Raw genomic sequence first — 26,102 nt, 5'->3', positions numbered from 1 at the left:
CAAGGGTTTTTATTGTATAAGTGTTGTTGTTTCAGATTCTCTGAAACTTTTCTCAAAAATCAAATTAACCTGAATGTTTAATGCTTAATATATCTAGAAATAAATTTGCAAAGATGCATCTAATCTGCAAAACAATAAACACACAATCAAAAGCTGCATTGACAACTCTGATCAAATAACGTGCATGCAGCAGGACAGTTTCTCCGCAAACACCAAAATTATCTGCTTGCAATTTATGTTTTACTATTGCAATCTTTCTAATAGACTAATGCATTGTTCACTCACCCTCCATATTTTTTTTAATCTCTTCACTCTGGACAATTTGGATTTGTTCATCTCTGATGCTTGCAGATCAAATATTTATCCTATGTGGCTGTAAATATTTCTACAACCAGTCGGGTGCCTAAAAGAGTAGAGTGATAGATATTCTTGAAAACAGAGTCACTCCCTGGCTTTTAATGCTGCTTCCAATAACCACACAGTTCACAGCTCAGCATAAAGTAACCAATAGCTGAACATGACTAAAAAAAAAAACAAAAAAAACTCCTTTGAGATCATAGAGCAAGAAGGCTTGATCCATCCAATACTTGATTTAGGTCAGTGAAAAAAAAAGATTTTATTACGTCAGCCTTCCGACTTTAAGAAGACTTGTGAGCTGACAGCCATGGCACTTTAAAGAACTGTTATGATGAGTCTTTACAAAGGGATTGTTTTAATCCTATTAAAAAAAGAAAAAAAAAAAAAGAAAAAAAAAAAGCTATTTAAAATATATGGAAATCACATGGTATTACAAAACTGTCTGCAATATGCTGCAAGGTAATGATGATGAGAAATGCTTCATGTACTGTTTTCTACTTTATTTTTGTGGTTTCCTAAGGATATGAGGTTTATATAATGATGTGAAAGTGCATATTTGTCATTCTTCACAAATGATTTTTAACAATTTCTTCCTTTTTCAAAACAAAACAAAACAAAACCAACAAAACACAACTATGTATGACAGAAGGTACAAAGATGCTAAGTTTTAAATTTCTTGAAAATCAATGGATGATTCAGGAGATTGTATTATCTCTTTTAAGGGAAAGGAAGCTGTGAGAGAGTCCACAGCAAGTCCCAGCCACGGAAAAATTTGATCACAGTTCATGTTATCCACCCCACAGGCTGCTGAAAGGAGCCATTTGGTTTTATTTTTCATACATCTGGGATTCTTTCATTCCTTTTTATAATATTAGAAAATGGAAAAGAAAGCAGAAAGTGTGTGAAATATATCTCTGGTAAAACAGAAAAATATAAATATATATTTTAAGTCCATTTGTGGAATGAGAAAATAACATTGTTTGACAAACTATGATTTCCTATGGGTTGTTACAGCTTCAGAGCTGACTTCCCCACTGGCTCATTGCTGTGGTAAGCAATGAGCCATCGTTCCAGATGTGACTACGCAGAGGACACTTTTTTTTAAGTGTCACCTCTAATGGAAAGCCAGGTAGTGTAACAACCCAGGTGTCTGGAAGGAAGTCATACAATATAGATACTGTAAAAGGATTTTGATTCTGAGAATCAGTATACACAGTGGCTTTCTCCACATGAGTAAAGGGGTCACCACCACTTTCCCATGTGATTTTTGTTACTTTTCTTATCACATTGTGCTTCCCTAGATACTCATCTTGATTTGTAGATCTTTATCTTGCTAGTATTACTGAAATCTTATCTTCCCATCTTAAAATATCTTGTGGTGTGCTCTTGATCAAATTACACTTCATAGAAGGCCACGTTTGATATTACCAGTCAGTATTGATGCAGCCCTTATGAAACTTGCCCTCTCTCTCTCTGCAAGGAAAGATCTAGACAGAAGTGCTGCAGGTCTGAAGCTGCAAGCTTTTACTTGTGCAATGTCTGATTACTTACATTGTAGAGGAAAAACATAGAATCCTTATGGAGATGTGCATTGACCAGCAAATTCAGGACTTGACTCATGCTTTCTAGTGGTCGTGAGAGCAAACCAAGAACAGTTCTGTGCAATTTTCAGAGGTGACAAACTGGCCCGAGGTATATATTTGATCATTTTGTTCTCACATTTGAAGTCAAAGTCCTAACATATTTTCATAAGGAGCATTCTCACTAATTTTATTGGAGGTAGAATCTGACCTGTTTAATAAAGAATAAAAGTGAGTCTAGTCTCTTTTTTATAGAAAAGAACTAGTTACACCTCCTTAGATTTTCTACAAGCACCTCATTCCCCCTTAGTAATTTGATTCTGATTTTTTTTTAATTATTTAACAGTATTCTAAATTTTAAGTTTTCAGAACTAATTTTCAGGCATTCTGACAGGCACTCTTAATCTGCCTATTATTGAAAAGATAGGTAAGAATACTCCGAATTCCTTAGTGCTTATTGTTAGTTAAATTTGTTTATGATTAGTTAGACCTAAGAAAACATCTAGAAACTTTATGTTGTGTGGTATAAACACTGAGGCAACAAGCACTTTCAGTTAAGCTAAATGAAGACAAGTGATGATATGGGAAAAAAAAAAACAACATACTAATTGTAGGTGAAGTTAAGGTGCAGTTGTATGACTTCTGCTTGTAGCTATGTCTCTGAACAAATCAGGACTGACAGCTCAATGCTAGCTTACACGTGGATGCACAGTAAGAGCTGGGTCAGTATCAGTGCCTTTCTCTTCTTCCCTATCTTGTTTATGTACCGCTAGACACCTGGAGCTGAAGTATCATATTAGACTCTAGTATGATATCAAAATAATATATACTTCAAATAAATTGAGTAATTCCTTGAACTGATTCCTCTAAGATCTAGGAGAAATGGCCTTATATTTCTTTGTCCTCAAAAGACTGACAGAAACTTCTGGTCTTTACATACCGTAATGAGTGAAATTGTTCAGGCATGCTTGGTGTGCTCAGGGCATATAAATAACACTGTATGTCCAGGCCAGGATCAAGCTAAATGTGACTCTACCTTGTGGTTATCTTCTTTGTGGTTTTAGTGTTATGGTTAGAAGACAGGAAAATAATTATTTCTGAATTAAATCAATTTCAGAATCATTCAAAATGCTTTCACCAATTTATGGTCTTCTCATATTGTAATCTGCTGAAAAGTGGCTTTCAGCACATTCTTACCACGATTTCAGGATAAAATCCTAATTCATAAATAAACTAGAGTATTCCACTCTCTACTCTCATTACTCTGACAGATTTTCCCTGGATCTAAAAAGCCTGAAACCCACAAATATCAGATCACTGACATTTTCAAGGTATCTCCACAAAGTTGAGTGAACTGGAAAAGGTCAGAGTAGAGCCCAGATCTTGCTTACCACGTCAATCTTCAGTCCCCCCTCTCCTTTGCATAAACTCTGACTTCAAAATAAGTCTCCTTACAGCAAGTATAATGCATCAAACTCATTACTGTCCTCTCTTCATTAAAGTAGAGAACTTTTCCTGCATGACTGTCACTTTGTAAAAAAAAGAGTCAGATGAAGAAAGGGAGAGAGAGAAGACAAACAGAGACCATGGGTAACAAAAAGCTATATTGGCCTTTTGTAAAAAGACAACAGAACACTTCTGATATGAAAACTATGCCTCACTACAAATTCTTCTCAAATTCTCACAGATCTTTCTTCAGTATTAATTTTCTCTATTTGACTACCTTGGTGGGTTACACATTAATATACTCTTTGTGCTATTTAGGAATAATTGCTGCTTTGGGTTTTGCTGCTTTGCTTCCAGAAAGGTAAGATGCTGAGCTTTTACCCAGTAATTTAGTTAAACATAATGGAGTAAAATCATCCCAGAATATTTACTGCAACCTCAAATTCTCACCTCAGGTGTATTTACTGAGAGCTATAGCACTGCATGGGTGTTCCTGTAAGTATAATCAGGTTCCTACAACAGATCTCAAATTAACAGAAGAGGAAAAAGATTTGATTGTACCAATCAATCACAGGATTATGAACCACCACTGTGGAAGGCAGTTAAAAAAGAAATCTGAAATGCAAGGAGTTATTGGGAAAGTCTTTACTTTCCAGTAAAGACTGAGAAATATTAGTAGGAAATCGCAAAGCACTGCTGACACCTCATTTAAGATATGGGGTACAATTTTGGTCACTCATATTCAATAGAAATTAAAACAAAATCAGAACAGATGAAAATAATGGCTGGAGGATGATTGAAGGAATGGAAAACCTGTCATATGAGAGAAACTACAGGAGGATAATTAATGTAAGGCTAAGAGGGGATATGACCGCCATCTATAAATACACTGGGGAACGAAGCAGGAATGGGGAAGAAGAACTATTTAAACCCAAGGTCAACAATGACACAGGACAGATGTATATAAACAAGAAAGAACAAATGTAAGCTAAAATTCAGAAGATGGTTTCTAACCAAATAACTTTAGAGTACCTTCCTACTTAGAATAGAAAGGAAAAATATTAAGTGATTCTAAGACCATGGTTAGGTAGCTTATCAGTGTGACTGGACAACAGAGTGCCTGCAGTATGAGGGGAGAAAATTATCCAGAAATGCTGCTAATAATTCTAATAATTTTCTACTCCTCTAAGTAGCTGGCAAATATGAAATTGTGGCAGCTGGTTCAGGAGAGTTTTCTAATGCAGTATGCCATTAGGAAAAAAAAAAAAAAAAAAAAAAAAAAAAAAAAAAAAAAAAAAAAAAAAACCACTACCAAAATATTTATTTCTTCCACTGGGGAAAAATTTGGAAAGAAATGCTGGTGGCCAAGTGTATGGCAGAGTACTAACAGACTATCACAGTGCAAGCAAAATATCCACAAAAGTTATTTCTAGCAAGCTCATGACCTCCCATATTACACTCTTACCTGACAGAGAGACACCCTGGCTGCAGGGCTCTCTAGGAGAGGTGAGCACATTTCTTTACATACTGGAGCTGACGCTCAGCTGTGCTGTGAGCATGAGCTATGACCCTCTGTTTCTCTGACAAGCTTACACTGCTCTATGAAGTGGCTTCAGGCCTGCTCTAATATTCGTTACCTACTTATGGAAGCCCATGGGTTCTTATGACACCAGAGTGTTACCTGCTCATCAGGTTACGCTCTGACCATATCCCTACTCTGGGCATCAATCAGAGCAGCCAAGTGCAAGTTCAGAGCTGCCCAATTTCAGGGCTGTACTAAAGGACAACACTGCTGAAACCTTACCTTCCTCCAAAATTAGATATTTCCTCACAAGCACACTAGATGTCCATGAAACATTTAAACTGCAAAACAAATCTGAGTTTGAACTTTTGCTTTTAAAGTTAACTCAGCTCACTTTTCAGATGGTTGGCTCCAAAGTTAAAGACAGTTCACAGATGTGGCAACTCATGAAGTTTGTCCGTTATCAAGCTGAAAGGTACCATTCCTAGCTGAGGGGTTATCATAATAATAACACTTTCATTTTAAGGCTTTCCATCAGCCTTTAAACCTTTTCCTGGATTCCTGACTGCTCAGGAAGGAGCAGCTACTTAGTTTTTTGAAAATAACCCATCATTATTAACAAGAGGATTTGGGGGAACAACATGATTTCTCTGTCAGCTAACAGAATCAATATCTGCACAAGACCATGGTGACACCAACAGTAGGAGATGCAGAATATTCTGACAAGCAAAGTAAAGTAACCATTAAAAACTGAAAAAAGCCTCAGAGAGGAAAAGATGGCAACCTGCAGTCCTGTTTCCTCATGAAGTTTGCATGGGTTAACAGAACAGAATCACACACTAACACCACTCAGAGAGCATGAACTGACTCTGGAAATTGGTATGTTAACTAGAGCCACAGCCCAAACCAGAGAGCAGAGAAGTGAGAAGCTGAAACTGTGGAGAAAACAGATTAATAATAATAATAATAATTTATTTATTTTTAAGTAATGAATGATTGCAACAAGATAAGCATCTTCCAGACATGAAAGGAGGGGAATCAAAACACCCATCATATATGGTCCATATATATGGTCCAAACCCAGAAAACTGATTTGCTCTATCCTTCCCCCCTCACCAGGACAGATTGTCCTGTTTGTCACCAACAGCTCTGGTTTTATTGCGTGCTTAGAAACAGGACTTTGCATGGCAATATACACTTCTTTGCAACAGTGAGATGAACAACATGCCCATTGCCTACCCTTCTTATACTTGCTTTTTCCAAGTGGGATGGTGCCACATGAGCTACAAAGATGGCTGAACTCATATCCATGTTCACTTTACTTGAAAAATATTAAGAGACAAAACCAGGATACACTTTTATTAATGTTACTACTTCATACATGAAGCATGCTGCAACATGGTGCCTCCCTGGTTGTGTCAACACAACTCCTTATGGGGTCATGCTGTGACATGGCTCTGAAAATTCTTGTTTTTTACCAGGTTATTTTCGAGGCAGCTCAGTTTGCTTCTCAGCACATTGATCTGGTTCACAGTATGGCTGTGTGAATGGTTATGTTGGCAGGCTGAGGACAAGCAGCCCCCTTCACTGGCATTACCCTCCAGCCCCTCATGCTGGGAGCCATGGCCAACCCCTGAACCTGCCCCCTGCTACCTGCAAACACCAACCATCACCGGGTGAGAATCAGTGCTTTGCAGCAAAAAAGCACTCAGGAGAAGCCACACTGCAGCAATGTGAATGTACTGAAGATCATTACTGGGAGGAGACAATGCATATTTAATGGTCACTACTATTTGCATATATCTTAACTGAAATGAGTACTTCAGCCACAACCGTTCATTGTGCTAGAGAAATATGAAAGGGAAAAAAAAGTCCTTCCTCGTGTATAAATGTGCACACAGGCAGGCACAGAGCCGTTGCAAAAAATGCAGGAGATGTGGAAGAGAAGCCTTGAAAGCAGCATGGGTGGAACGAAATATTCCATGGCAGCCTGGCATCACTGCTATCTGTTGTGAAATAGCCTGTTTCTTACAGAATTTAAACTTTTTGCAAGCAGTTTCTTAATTAAACTCAGCTACACAGATTTTCTTCAGTATGAGGCATTTAATAAAGTCTCCTTCCCTGCATTACATATGTTCTGCATTTCAGCTTATCTAAAAGCTCTTGAACTCAACAGGTTTGAGAGGAAAAAGCAATATTCTCACAACTCCACCAGTGTGCTTAGACGACAATATCCAATATACCCACTGCGTTCATGAGATTTAGTCCCAAGCATCAGAAGTTCATATTTAAGGTAAATAGTCACTAATTAGGTTTTTAGCTTTGTTTTCTAAACGAACCACCTGAAAACTTCCATTCTCATCCATGTGATCATTTTACAGCAATGGCTACTCCTGATTTGTGCCACTGGGTTCACTGAGGTGTTAGTCCCAGCTCCTTCACCACCAGCAGCAGCAGTGCTGTGACACTGTTGCATTCAGGACCCCAACGTCTTGAACTTCTGGACTGCAGAAAGGACGAGGAGGAGCTACAGAGACTGAGGACTTTGGGCCCTACCTCCTGCTTTGAGAGATAGCTGGCTGAATTCTTCTTGCTTGGGAGCAAGAGATCTAGGAAAATGAGCAGGAGAGACAAGTGGATGGACAGAAACACAAAAGAGGGCAAGCCTCAACTATCCTGAAACTACATCAAGAGGCCAAATTGAGTACATATTATCAAATGTGTATAAGCAACAAACCTGGGGTCTAGGGGGAGATGCACTTACTGTCTGAGTTAACAGAGCTCTCTGGGCTCTCTGGGCATATTTCCAGGTACCCATCATCTGGGGCTGCCCAGGTGAGCAGTAGTTTCCAGAACAAGGAGTTCCAGGGCTGTGCTTCACTGAGTGTTCATTGCTCAGTTGAGCCCAGGAATCAGGACACTGTATACTTGTTCTATGTATAACAAAATAAAATGTATTACCTTCCACCTTGTTATAAGTTCTGGTTCTCTCAAATTAAAAATAAAATAAAATAAAATCTTACCAAGTAGGAGTAGAGAGGGAAACTATTCCTGTTGGAGATTTGTCAACTCTACTTTAGAGAACTCCACTGATGGAGACCTGATAACTGTCCTAGGCAATCTAGTCCAGCCTTTACAGCTAGAAAGCTAATTTTTCAATCTTGTTACTCTGTCCCATACCTACACAGGACTAGAGATAGTTTTTTCCTCTTTGCAATTACTCTTTAGATAAATAATAACTGTCACCGTGTCCTTCTGAGGGAAGGCATTAAACAACACTTGGTTTTACACTTCATCAATTAATTTTCCATCTATGGTGTACGATTCATTCTCAGACCTAATCATATGTTCTTATAAAGGCAGTTTCAATTTCTTTCCCTTATCGGGTATACGTAAAGATTTCTACATAGTATTTTGTGGTATGCTGCTCTTTGTGGGAGTGTGTTTTGTCTTTCTACTTTATGTTGCTGTCTGACTTTGATTGGTGATACAACATTGTGCCTTGCAGCTTTCAGCTTTTGCTTATATACCCAGTGTAGACTTGGAATGTTAGGAACAGTAATGGTCTTCCAGTTCTGGTTTTACTTCTATCAGATTTGCTGAACCACCTGAAGTCAATTTGTCCCTGACCATGAGAGACAAAGATTTATAAAATGAAAGATGATCAACAGAATAAACTTTAAAAAGTTTATTTTGTTTAAAATAAAAAATAAAATAAAGAAGTTTAAAAAAGAAAATACACAACAATCTAGTTCCTACCTCTAATAAAATAACCTGTGCTTTAAATAATGACAAAAATAAATTATAAAAATACAGAAATATAAAGCAATTAGGACAAACATAGATGTAGTGACTTTGGGAGACACTAGACCTGAAGGCAGGAAACATTAGGTACAGCCAGAAGTTGTACAACCATCCCCTCTTTCTTAAAGAACGAACCCTACAAGGGAAATAGCAGCCCAGTCACTGTCTCTGTTCAGAGAGTTTTCATCTGAAGTCTCCAATAAGGTGACAAATTAATGTCAATCCAGAGGGCATTTTGTGTGATCCACCATTAGTTATGCAATCAACCCATTTCATGGCCATCTACTGCTAACACATTTTGATCATTATGAAGATGGATCATTCTGAGCTGCTAGTTAGAAGTAAAAAGCTCCTTATCCCACTCCCACAATCATCTAAACTCTGTTAGATGTAATTTCTGGCCAGGTCATAAGGCAGACTAAGGAGAGGGGCAGTCTGAAATATGGCCCCAAGTGCCTTAACAATTTTGGATCTTAATTCTTTAAACCCTCTTATCATTCTAAAAATATTAGCTTTGCCACCAAAGATGGGACTCATTTAGCAAAACACAGACATCTGCCCTCTGGAGATCTCCATCTGAGCTAGTCACCCTGAACTCCTTTTGCAGTTGATAACAAGTTAGTGGAGTGTACCCTAAACCAGACATCTAAACCCAGTCAGAAGACTCATGACCTGTGCCAGTCAAGAGTCATGACCAACAAGTGCTGGTATTGCTCTTTTGATTATAAATAAAGCCTCGGGTGACTAAATTAGATTTTCATCTGTCTTAGCCTGATTAAAACTAATTCTGCCTTCATGGGTCTCCTGAGCAATTTTTCACCTCTGATAAATTCAATGTGTTGCGAGCATCACATATTTTTTGCACTTAAGAAAACAGGATTTGTGTGTGCATCTGGATTCACGCGTGCATGTGAGCTCAGGAGAAATAATAAATGTGCACGGGGATGGATATAACAGATACTGATATTCCCCGGGGAAGTGCTTTTCCTTGTTCTGTTTGCTAGAAAAGCAGAGATTCTGGCAGGCTCCCTCTGTCACTAGACTTCTTAGCAGCTGCCCAATGACCAAGCTGGTAGTTGGTTAGGGCATCTATGGTACTCTCTAAATGTTTAATATTTCATTCCTCCCTTGAAGCATCTGGTGTAAGTCACTTCTGGAAACAGAGCTCTGGACCAGATGGAACATTATTCTATGACATTTGGATCTGGTAATTCCTATGTTAATTTTTATGACAGTTTAGATGGGCATTGGTCACAGAGCCCAAACTGAGCCTCTTCTATCATAGGAAATGGACACCCATCTCCCTCTTCCCTTATGATTGAGAAGGTTTTTTTTTTTGTTTGTTTGTTTGTTTTTAAATAAATGGAGATTTTCAGAACACGATACCTTGAAAGAAAGAAGGAGCATCGCACATTTCAGGAGTGAAGAGCTGGCTCCTACTGCTCCTTCAGACACACAGTGAAAAGGGGAATATTTTTCAGGGTTGTTATCTGCAGATTTGGCAGATGTCTTTTAAACTCTTTATGAACTTAAGTACTGAATGTTATGTACCAGTAAATGCAGTGTTTAGTAGTATTACAGTCAACATTGTACAGATGCCTGAAGGTTCTCTGATTAATCCCGGTTGCACTGGCTGGTACGCAGAGGGATACAGAAAAAAAGAAGACTATACTATAACATGCAATAAAGCTACATTTTTTTTGAAATGGTCAGTAATTCTGAGCATAAAAAATTCCCATGGTCCAATACAAATGATCATAGAGGGAACCAATTTTTGCTATGTTTCTGAAGATGAGGCTTCTTTCCATGTTGAGCTTATGAATAAAGGCATCCTAAACTATCAGGCATCACTGAAACTTCACTCTGCAAGCCCAATCTGCTCTGAACTGCAGAAACACAGCCAGAAGGTTAGGCTTTGCCCCCACTTAAGGACAGTTTGATTGAACATCAAGGTCGGCTATATACAATACCAGACAGAAAATTTTATAGCCACATCATTTTATCTAATTAAACCTCCAGCTTCTATTTAGGTGCTTCTCAGTTATGCTGTTTTTTGCTTATACATCCTTATGATGCCAAGCTGTGAAAAATTGTACAGGTCATATAATCTTGTCATTGTTCAGTTCTTACATTAACATACTGATACTAAACAACATGAAATAAAAATATGTCATGACTGAAGTACAGTAGTTAGATGTGAGTCCTTGCAGGCATTTTAGAGATTAGCAGTATAACTAATTATTAGTTCCTCTAAATATCTGGATCTGGCTAAAGAACATAATCATATAAAACTGAATCATTAGCCTCTGGCAAACTGCCTCAGTTTCTGTTAGAACAGGCTGGTACAATTTGATAAATTGAATGATTTTTATTTTTTTTATAACATAGGAAAGTAGATAATTTTCCCCTGTTAATTGTTATAAACTGAATAAACCCAGAAAATGTCCAGTAGAAATATATTTGTTGTTTTGTCAGTTAAATTACTGCAAGATTCCCTGTTCTTGTGCGGCCTTTTAAATTATATACAATGATGGCGCTCAGAGGTGGATAGGAAAATATATATTTCTTTTTTTGGCCTGTTTCTGTTCCCTTAAGTTGCAGTGATGGAATATCAAAGTGGTGACTGTGCCTATGAGTTTCGTACGGTTGCACCAGTGGGGTCATACTTGCCACTGATGGCATTTCCTGCATAGACATCCTCTGGGGTGGGGTTGGACCAGTGAGGCAATGCAGTGAGTGGAGAGGACACCAAGATGCATTAATATCAGTGATATCAGACATGAAGCTGTCCCTCCCATTGGAGGTTGCAGTACAGCAGAGCACTTTGGAGCAACCCGAGGCTAATGCTAGCCTCACATCTGACACATGCAGCCCAGAGAAGCTAAGCTTTAGGGGCAAAAGACTCCTGACATCTGTGTACACCTTAAGAAAGAGGAGTTCATTGCTCAGAGAGCTCAGGCAGAACATACCGTCCTGCTGAAAGGGCTCTTTTTCAGCTCATCCCGCACATCTGTGTGGCCTCTCTTCTGGAAGAGGCATTTTCCAGAATTGTTTTTCTGCCTTACAATAGAAACTGTTTGGCCTGAACACAGTCTTGTGAGAGTCCATCTGTGCAGGCAGTCCTGTGCAGGGGAATGGCATCCAAGAGACTATTTATCTCACAAATGTCACTTGTAGAATGTTTTTGGTGTTACCTGAATAGCAAAGTCTCTGATTTGCACTTAATTGAATATTTTGACTGCATTTTTCACACAAAGAATTAAAGTAGCAGGAGATATAGACCTAGATCAATACAGTCTCATGCAGCAGGTTCAGAGTCTCGATAACAAGCCCCCAGAACAGTGATTCTTGCACTGAAAGTGTGCACCCATGTCAGGGGAGGGGACAGACAGTGCACACACACAGAGCCTGTATTTGGCAAAAAACAACATTCACGTGGAGGTCTATGGGAAGCTCAGTCCTAGGAGAGGAGGCCGAGAGAGGAGAAATTTATAAGAAGGGATAGGAAGGCAAGCCTGGAGTTGAAAGATATGGGATAAGAAAGATCCTCTTAGAGCACATCTGAGGAGATTGAAGGCCAGAGAAGAAAGAAAGAGTGAATCTCAAGGAAACAGTGATAAAGCAGCCTGGTGAGAAGGATATGAATAAATGGGCGTTGTGGGAGGGGAAGGCTGCTGAAAGGCGAAGAGAGATGCCAAGAGGAAAGATACCTAGTCCTGACAAAGTGAGGACAGACAGAAGAAATGTTGTTATCTGGGACAGAGTAGCTCCCAAAATAGAACATAATCTTCTCCCTTATTTAGAGTAGGAAATGGTAATTCCTATCTATAGCTATCTTTCAAAAACTTCCACAGTTTTTCCTTCCACATCCCCCTTCCCCAGCTGCCTCCATCAAAACCTTCAACTGTTTGAAGTCAGATTAAACAAATTAAAGACTATGCTAATATTCAGGTGGAAAAATTCATAATTTATGTGGGGGATAATGCACATTTGTAAGATTGCTGTCACGCGCACATTGGGGCCAGCCTTTCCATGGGATGAGAGCTGTGTCCTCTGAGTTAAAGTGCATGTGAAGGTCATCTGAGTTCGAGGAGCAATCCGTCTGTTTGAAAGGCCTGTTTGGGAAGAATTCTGTCTGATTTACCAAGACAGGTGATTTTTCTGAACTAATTTCTGAAAGGAATAAACCTTTGAGAAAATAATTAATTCCATCTTGAATATGATGAACAATAAGGGGAACAAATTAAAGACAATGTCCTGATGAACTGTCTGAAAGGGTATAGATTTGTTTTTTTCTTATAAGATAATAACAGAACCGTTACTGGACAACTTTTCCCATTTTTGTTGATTTTTACAAATGTCAAGAGATGGATGCAATCTATTTGGTATGTAAGTGGGATGATTAAAAAAATGTTTCTTTATTGGATGTCTTGACCAGTTGCTTTCTGAATCTGCCACTATTCTATTACCACTGGCATTGAGTGAGCTAATACAACATTTTGGGATCCTCTTGTGTATTTATCACATTATAAGGTTGAACTGGTATCAACAATCCAGGCAACATTCAAAAAAAAAGAGATCAGTTTGTCATTGGAAACTACAGCCCACACCTCTCTGCCCCCTAAGTGATGAGCTTTGGGAATGGCTCATGACAATACAGAGCATAGATGCTCTGTTTAAACCCATATTTATCCTGCATATGAATGTCTGAACAAGAAAATATGTGCTCAGGCTGGACTCAATGAAGTAATTTCTGGAGCTTGGTAGGAAAAAGTGGGCATAAGCTTCTCCAAAGAGCTTTCATACCTGCAGAAAGTCTGTCCCACACAGCCTCTGATGCCTGGAGGTAAGATCAGAGAGCAATGTGAGACAGATAAGCAGGGTGACTCCCTATGCAGAAGGGCCCAACATCAGAGATTTCTGGACAGCTGAGTTGTAGCCAATTATCTCATTGCAGTGTGGCTTTATTAAGCCTGGAGATGGGGTGCTGAAATCTCCCAAGCTCACCCCAGTACAGTGGCAGGAGGCAAGGCCAGTCCTAGATTTGGACAATGAAGAATCAGGAAGACTCCCTAGGGCTGGCTGCATCCATCAGCCCCTGATGAGGAAGCCCTGTAGCAGCCATCAAAACTGTGTTTCCTTTCTGGTGAGAAGAAAATAAAAGGCTTGCCACAACAACAGCCTGACAAACAACCTGTCTCTTGAAAATAAAGACAGTCAGGAGGAAAATCAGACCAAAAAAATCTCCATATTTCTTCAGAAGCACTGTGCTAATGTAACACTTTCAGTAAAATTAAAAGAAGGGAAAATATGACAGGGTGGCAAAGCTTGATAAGCTGATATTAATGGCCCTGCCTCTTGTAATGATCAGAGAGGGAGCTATCTAGACCAGGAGACTTATTAAGTCTTTCAATATAAGCAATATCCTCTTGTGAGAATGAGAGGTTCAATTAAATAATCTGAATGAGTTTCTGAAAGCTGGCTGAGGTAGCTTATCTGAGGGAGGTTGCCTCCGAAATGAGCCTCCAGGCCTCAGTGGAATGGGCTTGGTTAAAAGGTAGAAAATTCCATCAAAATCATACTATTATCATTAATGATGTTACTTTCCAAATTCTGGAGGACAGGGGATAGCCCATGGCTCAGGAGGACCAGCTGTGAGATTAGCTGAAAAATTACTGGGTCTGTCAGAACGGTCAAGCTGCTAAAAATAGCACTCAATGTTTTATTCATATGGGTAAATTAATTAATTTCAAGTCCCTTTATGATATTCAGCTTCCAGCAAGTCTGGGTGTTGCCTTCTTCCATGGAAGTGCCTCTTGTCTTCACTCATTTGCAGCTGCCTCAGAAAGACCCCAGTGAGAAGGGGGGATCAAGGGAAAATGAGGCACAGAAGACTAAAGAGAAAGTGTGACAGCAGAGGATGCAGCATAACCAATCCGTGTCATTTCAGCACGGACACTTTGAGGACACATTTATTCTAAAACCAGCTATATTTTTTATAAATTTGTGGATTTGTTCTTTCTTCTTTGTTTCCTGAGATTCTCCATCAGAGATATTCATTCCGAGTGTATAATTGATGCATGAGTTCGATATACATTGTGACTTTTGCATCTACTTTTGGGAGGTGTCTACCCATGTCAACCAGCTCACTGCTCGTTACCCAGCTACACCTTGTAGCCCCATCCTGTCAGTTACTTATATATTTCAATCAACCTCCCAATAAAGTTAACTATTTTAAACTGGTTGGCACAATGACAGATCTTTGCAGACTTCTTTAAATATTTCTTTAAATGTTAACCTAAGAAAAGAATTTGAGAACACATTAGACATGCCACACTATCATTTTCTGGTGATACATCTTAAATATTACCTATAATTCCCTGAGTTTATTTTCCTTCCTTGTACTGCAGTTAATATAAGGCATTTCCAATGCTGCTTGCTATGCCTGGACATGTAAAAGAAGCTACGAGGTCTGTTTTTAATTTGACTGCTTGTTTGCTTTTAAACTAATATATTTTGCCCTAAGATTTTTCCCATTGTTTTTAGGATACTATGGAATTAGGGGCAGCAGGGAATCTGAGTTTGCAGTTTCAAAACTGCAAACTTCACAGTGGATACCTTAGTTGGTAGTCATTATTTGCCTTTTTTTCATTAATAATTGTACAAAGTTGCATGCTTTTGATGCAAAAATACACATTCTCACATTTTCTTCAAAATCAGCGAAGCACTTATATATACCAATGAAAACCATCCCCTTTTGATAAGGGTTTAACTCTTGGAAAAGGGTGAAATCAGTGAAGCATATAGATTGATAAGAACACAGTATATGAAAAGAAGCACAGTAGTAACAATATTAATATCCAACTAGCAGAAATGAGATGGAAGTAACCCTATATGTCATCTGAACAGAAGCAGAAATGTTTCCAAGGTAAGTTCAGTGAAGCTGTAGAATAAGCTTCCAGTGAGTTTTGCACAAAACAACACTTGAAGATATTTACAGCAGAACTGGACAAGACATTGTGCAGCAGAGGATATACAAACCAGATCATCCAATAGATATTTTCCAATTCCAAGGCATGACGGTTTTGCCAGAGGAAAAACCAATTATTTCAGTAAATTCAATAAATCTCTTACAATACCAAGTAATAATGTAGCAATTACTAAAGGTCACAACTGTAATTAAACAGCATTATTTATTTTATTGCCAGTGTCTCATTTTCTATTAAATTAGATGCTAAGCCAAGTTAACAGCCATCCATACCTCTGTATCAAAAATAAAAAAATAAAAAAAAATCCTTATAATCCTTTAGAAACTTTGTTGTTGGCTATGTTATCCTCTTTTGTTCATGGAATCCTTAGAATTTGCACATTTTTACACATATATTACAGTACATGCACAAAATTTTTTGCAGATTCAAGGTTAAAAGTAATTTTTAAGTCGTCCTTTGTATTTCTAGCTATATTTATCCATTTCTTTCAGTGTATATTTACTTTTCTGAATCCTACTTGCTTATCAAATCCTCTAAGTCATATTTTGTTAATGAATCTCATATATTACTGAAAATACAGAGCAAAATCATCACATTAATTTTTTTCCACCTAAATTTCTTTTTTATAAAAATGTTGGGATTGAGACAGTTTTCCGTTTGATGAAGTATGAGTACCCATTAGTAGACTTTACTGTAATAGCCTGTCAGCTGCTACTTCTTACTGGTGTTTGGGCTTTTGATTGCCATTCCTGTACCTCTTATTCTCTCTCTCTCTCTCTCTTTCTCTCGCTCTTTTTTTTTTTTTTTCTTTCCCTAAGTTTTACTTGCAGACACACGTGGAGCTTTGCCCTAGTGCTGCAAAGGTAATTTCTAGACATGAATTCAAGCCCACAGCTTTCCACTAAAGGCTGATGAAGAGAAAAGTCACAAAAAATGCCTTCTCTATGCAGAAAAGCCTTAGCTACTATGGAAAATAATAATAGGGGGAGTGCAAACTGCAAAATAAATTAATTTACCCTAAAGTAGAAGTTTACAGCAGTCAACAGCATTTCTTCTAATCCCCACTCTTTGCTGGATCTCCACAGGATATAAGCCCTGTATAGGAGCCTAGAAATTGGGCTTACAGTGGCACATATAGCTAGGTCCATAAAGTTAATTTCTCCATCTGAAGATGAAAACTATCACCTGTTCCCTCCCTGACTGCACTGGTAACAGGGATATATCACATCTTCCCTGCTCAAGCTGCTCCATCTGAGGCAGGTATTTAACATGCTGACCAGAGCAGGAACTGGGATCTGCTTCACTCACTTCCCAGCTACCTTAACCCATAGATGATAAGACAGTAAACACAAGTATTAAGATGTGACTCCATTCACATCTGTGCTCTGATCAAAGAAGAAAGGGGATTGAGATCCCAGTGTATCATGTCCCATATGGTTAGACAAAAAGTGGTTACAAAAGCTGCGGAAGAAAGAAGGAAGGAAAGGAAGGCAACAGCAACATCCCTAGTTTTGAATGGCAGACAACTCATAAGACATAAAACACATAACTCCGGATGTCCAAGACTCCTCTTGCTCTGCTCAAACCCAACAGTGAGGCCTGAAAGGACCCTCTCAGATGGTTCTTCCTGCATTATCTGGAGGTTATGATGCTTTATATTTTTGACTCTGGAGCTTTTCTGAGTCTTCCTTATGAATACGGCTTGGAGCTATTCACAGGTGGAACTGATCCAAAGCGAGGATCAGATACCTGCTCTGAACAATCAGTTCCTTCCTCACTTTAACAGTCAGCAATTTTGGTGCTGAGCAAGCACAGAGGTTTCCTACAGACATTACAGATCATACTCTTCCCAGAATCTCAGCCCTGAGTCAACCTGTTTCTCACATCGTGGTCTTGTGGTCTTTCCCTGAAATACATCTTTTTGCAATCTTCCTATTCAAAATGTTTTCCAAGTGGTTTCCAGCTGACAGTATATTTTAAGTTTATAATCTCCATGCATTAAAAAATGAAATTCTGCACACCCAGTGATGCTGAAACCCTGAATTCTCAGGGAGCTAGCTGCAGGGACAGAAAGTGAGCAGAGATGATACAGAAAGAGGGACCAAACAAAGTGAGAGCATGAGAGAAAGAGAGAGCTGAGGCTGGAGAGCCTGCAGACATGCTCAGGCAGTGCAGCCTTGTTGGCAGACAAAGCTGGGAATGGAGAGTCCCAGGTTACTGTTCTGTGGCATAGCCCATCAGGGTGACCTGAGGCAATTTCATAATTTACTTTACAAAAAGACAGAAATACACTGCCATGGGCTTAGTATACAAGGCTTTTTGACTCTCCTCAGCTGAGAAAACCCCCAGCCACTGTGGTTCAGACTAGAGCTGTGAGGCATACCCCCATCTGGACCAGACTGAATGACTGCTACAGAGCTAGAAGCATTACCTGGGTTTTATTTACATCAAGCATTGTAACTGTTTTAGCTATTACTCTAAGCTTTAGAAAAACCTCTCTTACTTCAAATTTTATCTCAACTAAACTAAACCCTTTGAAGTTTCTGAATCACAATTTCAGTTAAACTATGCAGACCTTCATGGATGTCCATGAACTCAGGGAAGGGAAGAAAATGACAAAACTGAGTTCCCTCACCCCAACCTGCTTTTCAGCATTCACCCGGTGCAATAGCACTAACAAATCACTACTCCAGGATCCAGGACAACTCAAGAGTTTAAGTTTTGCAACTTGAAATTCCAGTGCATTGCCCTTCTATCTCATATCTGCATTTCAAATTGTATTTACCAAGTGCTTCAAGTTTCTCTTTGGAACAGGTTATTAATCTGACACACGATTTTGCAATACTTGTGCATTCAAATTCCTGCATAGTTTAGCAGATATATCTGACCTTGCTATTATCCTTCCTTTAGGAGATTTATGCAGCATTCCTTCTTTGGAAAGATCATTAATTAGCATGCCAATAGAAAAAAGTGAAATTGCCTGCCATCTCCTATGTAAATGCTTTCCCATCTGTTCTGTTCTCATTTGCTCTGCACACATTCATCCAAAGGTAGCTTTAGTTTTTATATTGCTCTTAGAAAATAGGACATTCTTTGTTTTGCAATTTAAATGTGTTAAATTATGCTGCATTATGAAATGTGGCTCTATTAAAGTAATATATAGGTTCATGCAGTCTCTCACAATCCAAGCCAACTTCAAGTAGATGACTGTCCTTTCTTTAATACTTATGGATTCCATCTAAAGAATGAGATTTTGATATTGTTTCCTTTGTCTGCTGCCCACAATAAAAAAGGAAAATAAATAAATAAATAAAACTGTCTTTAATTAATAATAACTTATTGCAGGATTCCAGTAATAGCCCAGTGAACTCTGCTGAAGTTTCCATGTAGCACTGTAACGCCCTCCAAAGCTCTCATTACTCCACTGTGTATTTTCTTAGCCAGAATATATTTTATTTAAAAAATAAATTAATTAATTAGCAATGTTCAGAACCAATTTTCAAAGTGACTACTGTTGTTTTGGTAAATATTTCAAAAGAATGTCAACTTTGTATTGAAAAAATGTAAAGACTTCTTTTTTGTTGAACAACTAGATTTGGCAACACTACTAAGTGGCCAGTGCAGATTTGCCATTCAGTTGCCTCCCATCCCAGATGTTCTGCATTATCCCATGACATACATGTTCTGGATTATCCCATACATACAACAACAACAAGTTGACACGGCCTTGGCTTCTCAAGAGGAGAAGGCATCAGAAATGCTGGCTGACTTCAGCACTCAGGGTGGAGGAGTAGGGCACTTCTCAGGTGGGTCCCTTGTACTGGGTCATGATCCTTGTCCCATGAGTACTCAACATGTCTTGGTGTGGACTAGGAATTGCACCTGGCACAACAGATTAATTCTTTTTAGTTGAAACCAAATTGGCAGATCCTCTCCAGATGCACACGTAATGTGCTCCAACACTTAACAAGAGCACAGATGTCCAAAGCACCAGACTGTGAAGTCCTCCAGAATGTATTGAGTGCTCATGCCCCAATATCATGGGTTTAAACCACTATGAGCTCAAGCAATACCCAAAAGAGCCTCTTGTACAAAGTAAAGGGCTAAATGTCTCCCTCTACTTCAAAATTAGTCAGCCACCAGGCCTCATGGGGCTCAGCAGACCCATCACAAGCCCAGATGACCTGATGGTGTCCTGATTAAGTGTTTCAGTTACTGATAGGAGAGATGGATCATTTACTAATCCTTTTCTTGAAAGACTGGAGGAGACAGAACCAGGACAAAAGCTCACACCTCGCTGGGGTGGGAGGCAGGGAAGTGAGGCTGCACTGTGAAGAACACGCCCCACTGCCCCACAAGGTGTAGGGATCAGCTGGCTCTGCCACCCCACACCTCTGCAACTGTCATTCACCCAGGCTGTATTATTTGGTGGTTCTGCCCCGTATTCTCCTCTCCCTGCCATTTCCAAGCAAAGCGTCTTTGCGCCAAATGCCTCTTGCCCCCACTCCTGAATCTGCTGCTTGTCAGATGCATTTTTCTTTTGTAAACAACTCAGGCTCTGGTCTGCATGGTTTCCTGAGGGGTGTTGAAACATCAGTTGCAGGCCCACCCCAAGGCACAGGGAATGCCAAAACAGTCACAGGGAGATGCATTTGGGGTAACCATGTTTGCATGAAAGGGATGAGAGGCTGAGTGCCACTAGGGAGGGTGAGTATGTATTCGCCTGTGCATTCATGTGGGGTTCAGCAGACGACACAGGGATTACATCAAGGTGGTGTGTGGTGCATGGTGAGAACATGATTGAACGTGAAACAAGCTCCATCATTATCCAGGCTTAAGACTTATTTGGATGGGGAAAATACAGCTACTTTGCCAACAAAGGTAGGGACACGAAGACCATGGATGATACAATCTCTGTGTGGAAATGTGCCAACATCCATTTTGAATGAGACTGGAATTGTGAGAAATGTGGATCTCTTGGGTCCTCCTGGAAAAACTTTCTGAGAAGCCCATAGATCAGCTGCAGTGGACCACCATGACCCACATAACAGCTGAAAACAATTGTTTATATCATGGTCGACCTGGGCTGAATTGACAATATACATCCTTTTAATTTGTCCTATGCAGTTTTGGAGCCCATGCAGAACAGTGACCCGGAAAGTTTTGTCAGTGTATCACAAATATATTACCAAGAGTGGAGGATTTGGAGGATTTGTCTTGGACAACTCACTACTTTTATTTTATTTTATTTTATTTTATTTTTTAACACAAAAAGAACTATCCCACCCCAAACTTTTCAGTTCTCAGTTGGAAGGAGGCAGCTGTTATATGACTCTTGAATACAAAAGAGGTTCCCAGAACTTCATCCATTGAAGAAACATTGCCAGCAGCTCACAGAAGAGGGTCTCTACTGTGCACCTTCAAATTCAAAATATTTTGTACCTACTTCTTGTCATCTTATTTCCCAAGTGTAATGTTGTCCAACCACCCTGGGGTTGTCTGCCAGCTCCAAACCTCCAGTCCACCAGAGGAAAAACAGCTGCAGCAGTGATGTCCCCAGGGGCCTCAGACAAAGCAATGTCTAGGAGGGTGGCTTTTCAGTGTGTCCAGGATGTCCTCCAAAAGTCAATGTTGTATCCTGCATGACCAAGCACACCACTTTTCCACATAATGGGCATTTGTTTTGTTCTTGACCAAGAACTGAGCTGGGATTGGGTTCCATGGTGCCATGGTGCCATCCACAAAGAAACAGAAACAGAAACAGAATGGGTAGGGGCAGAAGGAAGGCAGGGATATGGACAGGAACAGAAATAATGTTTCATATGGGTGAGAGGGGCAGGGCAGTGCAATACTATATCTGCTGTATGAAACACAATAGTGTGCTGCTCCTGAGTGTGATAGATTGAGGGGCAAAAGCAGGACAGAAGCAACAATTTGTAGGACAACTTTTCTCCAGACAGGCTTAAACATCACACATTGTTAGCCTCATCAGACTAACTAATCCAAACTGAAGTAACTCTGAAAAAGGCATGGGAGGACCCTCCAAACCAACTGCTTTGCCCTACTGCTCTGGTCCTACTGTGCTGCACTACGTGTTGATTAGCCTTAGCTGCCATCTTCCCAAGGAGCCACACTCCTTGCAGAGTATGAAGCACCTGAAAGTTATGGAACTCCATGGTACCTTTTCTAAAACAAAATGATTATGACTAGTTTTCAGAGTTATATATTTCAATGTCCTTTAAAAAATATATATATATTTGAGGGCCATGGAGAAGGGCTAGGCAACCCAAGGATAGCAATACCCATTCCATTTAAAAGTAATAATTTTCAACTAAAACATGATTGTAAAATTTTCTTATTTGGGGGGAAGAGTATTTTAACTACCTGATTGCTTTTTACTTTCCATGTGGAACTGAAGTTTTGCGTGATCAACCCATCATGTTGCAGAAATTATTATTATTTTTTTCCATCAGGGTGGTTGTGTGTAACATATTTGCTTTAGATTTTATTTTATTTTTTTTATTTTTTTCCAGGCTGAAAGCTGTTTGCTCTTCATTGGAGCAAAACAAAGTTTTGGACCAAATTTTCCACGAATTTTCTGGACATGCAATTTAAAAAAGTAATTAACCAAATATATTATCAAGTTGTCTTACTCATAAATATCAAATAGTAATGTAAATGAGACATATGCTGTTGTGGATCTCCAACTGGGTGCCAGATGGCAATACTAAGATTCAGACAGACTCTGTGTTAGAGTGGGTTGGGAATATACCATTCGAATAACTTTTCCTTTGCAATAGGAAAAACTATTTCCAGAAAAATCAGCATTTTCTATGGTAGATTGCTGGTCACATATTTCAGTTTTTAGTATCTGCACTACTGAAAGAAAAAATTTTGGTTTGCCAAAATGAATGCAAATCTTTTTCATCTGGGTTAACTACACCCTTGTATGTGCCCATCCCGAGTGGCTGGTAAACTCGTGTTATCATATCTGAGATGCCTGGTAGCCCCCATTTTCATTACAGGCCTGGTTCTCAGGTGTCCCGGTCTTTGCTATGGTTGATATGATCATAACACCCCTCTAGAGCCGCATACCCTCTATACACCAAGGAAGAGCCCAGGCAAAGAATAAAGCATAGGGCCTATGAACAGCATCTTCACCAGCACATTTGAATGAAATCAATGCAGCCATTATAATTCACGAAAGCAATCTGAACCAAAACTCGCTTAAGGACAGTGAAATATTTTCTTTCAGCCAAACAAAATGTCTTGCATGTCAAATTAGAGATAACAGAGATTCTGATTTTTCCAGTCAGGTGTGAAAACGAGAGAATGAGAAGATTTTCCAGTGTTTATATCTTTAGATAAGACAAGATGTCTTCCTGGATGACAAATAGCACAAATTGCAGAGTTTGAGTGAAATTTAAAAAAGATTGCATGGCCCCATGGTCTTCTGTGAATTTAAATCTTACCAAAAAATAGGTACTTGAAAAGCACTATGCATATGAAATAAACACAAACAGTGAAATGCAAATAACCTGAAAATAAAACACTCCTGATGATTTTTAAAATTAGGTTTACAATGTTACTGGGACTTTTCCAAGGTGACATGTTTCAGACACATTGACAAGACTTCCAACCTTTGATCATAAACCTTAGACCTTCCAGCCAGATAGCTTACCTTCTGTAGTACCTGGCTTATTAGACTACTTACTATATCCAAACCAAGTTATCCAAACCCACATTTAAATTTTAAAAATTACTGGGCTAAGCAGTGGATTAGAATTGTTCTGTCATTATAGCACAGCACGGTCTCTTCATTTCTTAATACCAGGTCACCGACCTCCAGATTCCTGTGATTCCGTTCACAGCCTATTGCAGAATCTGCACGCTGCTCTGCTTGTATTTCCCCTGTGCAAGCTCTGCCTCCCTGACAGGTAACATTTTCCTGTCAGCTCCATATGCAAAGAATGCCACACCAGGTTTCTCCTCTTTCTTATAAAAAACATTTACAAGAAAGGAACTTTCTGTTGTTATTTGTTATAATTTTCAGCAGTTTACTTAGAAGTTCAACTTTCCTAGAGTGTTTAACCACTTCCATTTACTTTTCTCTGCTCCACAGATATAAAGTTTTGTTTTGAATAAAAATGACCATCACAGAATCTTTGTGAATTCAAAAACATTTCAAAAAGGGGGCTTATATTTCAACTTCAGTCTCCCTCACCAAAGGCAACAATGGAAACTTCAATGACGGAGTTCCTATTCAAGTTCTTAAAAATCACCTTCATTTAACATTACCTCCCATTTCAACCCATCAAAGCAAAGAAGAAAAGGTTTTCGTTTTATTGGGAACAAATTATGTTTTTATAATAGGCTGACCAGAAAATAAGCCTGCATTTCTGGAAAAAAAACAAACAACAAAAAAAAAAACACTCCACTTTTCTTTCCATCCCCAAACACATGAACATTTAGCAGCTTTGAACCCTGGAATTTTCTATACCGTAAAGCAGCCTGCTTTCAGCAGCTTGCTCTCAATACACAAAACAATGAGATGGAGTTACTGAAATGTGTGTGTTCTTATGTAAATGGAAACCAATTAAGTCTGATTTGTCAGAGAACATCAAGTAATCTCAGATGGTGCAGCCAGACTCTCCAGAATATCTCTAGAATTACAGCAGTGCCAATTGCAATGCTTCATGTTCTGCTGTGAGCCCATCCGTTCGGCTCTCATGAGATACTAGAGCAGCCCTGGAGAGAGAGAGCAGATCTACTCTACTGCTACATTAGAATAAGGATGTTATATGGTGTTTTGTACCATCTGTTCTGCTAGGTATTTCTCTGAGTGCCTCATGAAGATGTAACAAAGCATTCAAAGAAACTGCTGTGGTATATTTTCACCTGTTCTTCATAATTGCACAGTGGTTTTGCAGAAGTTGGACATAAAACAGAGTTCTCCTAAATATTTTCTGAAACATAAAAATAATATCGTGCAGTGGCTAATAAAAATAAGGAGCATAATTTATATCTTATTTTTTCATGGTTATTTTTTCTCTTACCAAGTGTCTGCATTTGGAACAAAAGGTTGCATTTCCAGACTAGCACGGCAAAAGGACCAGTCTGACTTTTAGTCAAATGGACTTCAGCACATACATAGAGGAAAGCAAAGGCCATTTGGGCTGACACTGGAGACTGACCTGCAAAATCCCAGACCTGAAAACTTTACTTGAGTTAATGAATGCTCTCCTCATAAGAGAATTATTCAGCAAGCTCAAGAGGATGGCTTGGCCACAGAGGAGGTCACATTATCATCTCTGACTCATCCATTACAGCAGCAGGATGAAGATATTGAAAAGATTACCTTCTGCATAAAAAGTAGAGTGATTTTTTTCTCTTTGCTTAAATTCTTCACACTGAAAGCAGGTGAGGAAAGAGTAGGGCCCATCTCTACTCTTATTTATCTGGCTGTGGGATGTATTCAGAGGGGCCAAGACAAGAGTTTAATGCTACACCTGGATGCCTTAGCTGAGAAGGGTCACTGTGAGGGGCACTCACAGCACGTCCTTCAGGAGTGGCTGTAAAATCCAGCATTGTGCAGTGGGGCCATCACTCACAGTCAGATAACAGGGAGGTGTGGGGGTAAATGCAGCAAGGAAAGCCAAGTCCCCCTCCCCAGTCCTCTTGGGATCTAGGACAGTCAATGCCAGGTGCCAGTGGGTCCAGACCCTATGCAGGCTTTGCAAAACCTTGTTCTCGCCCCTGGGCCTGGCTGCTGGCCACGTGTCTGCAGGTCCTGACCTGCTGATTCATCTTTCTGGCTTGTCTGTGAACCTATCTTATCCTACAGACGTGTCCGGAGACCTGACCTGTTGTTTGACCCTGGCTGCCATTTCTGGACCAGCTCTGCTCACCTTGCTCAGGCGCTGTGGGACTGCTCCCTGCTCGGTGACACCCTCCTGGCTGGCCTTCCCTCTCCGAGAAGCCCTACTCTGGTTGTTCCCCAATATACCTCCTCTAACAGGATCCCACAGCAACCCTCTGCTTAAATCAAAGACGGCACCCCTGGAGGATGGATGCAGGAATTACTTAGCAATGTATAAAAACAACTACTGTACCTCAAAAGTGCATTTCTAGAATTCTAGAAAGTGAATTTCTAGAATCTAAATTTCTAGAATTTCTAGAATTCACAGCACCTAGCAGTTCAAGCAGCCATTTACTGAAATGCTATATGGTAGCATGACATAAAGCCACTTACATTTGTTTCCTGCATTCAAAACTACCTCAGAGGCTTTAGAAATTAACCGGCCTACCTCAGATTCAATTAAAACAATCCCACAGGTTTAAATGTTGTATTTAAATTGAACTTTTTGCTTCAAGTACCCTTTCAAAAGAAACAAAAAATGCCAG

The 26,102-nt window shown here is 39.4% G+C and overlaps 1 protein-coding gene across 4 annotated transcripts in view; it reads right to left on the bottom strand.

The window, feature by feature from the left end:
- Nucleotides 1-26,102, bottom strand: part of DPP6 (dipeptidyl peptidase like 6) — a 554,044-nt gene that overhangs the window by 313,517 nt on the left and 214,425 nt on the right. The window contains exon 1 of one of the 4 annotated variants that reach the window (XM_040548020.1): nt 286-407. The exons of the other annotated variants lie outside the window; for them this stretch is intronic. Coding sequence (XP_040403954.1) covers nt 286-336 — 51 coding nt within the window. The 5' untranslated portion in view covers nt 337-407. Of the gene's footprint in view, nt 1-285; nt 408-26,102 lie in introns of those variants that run through there. 4 annotated transcript variants of the gene reach the window in all.

Source organism: Cygnus olor, chromosome 2, assembly GCF_009769625.2.
Source record: "Cygnus olor isolate bCygOlo1 chromosome 2, bCygOlo1.pri.v2, whole genome shotgun sequence".
Classification (NCBI taxonomy): Eukaryota; Metazoa; Chordata; class Aves; order Anseriformes; family Anatidae; genus Cygnus; species Cygnus olor.
This window is presented reverse-complemented; position numbering and strand designations above follow the sequence as displayed.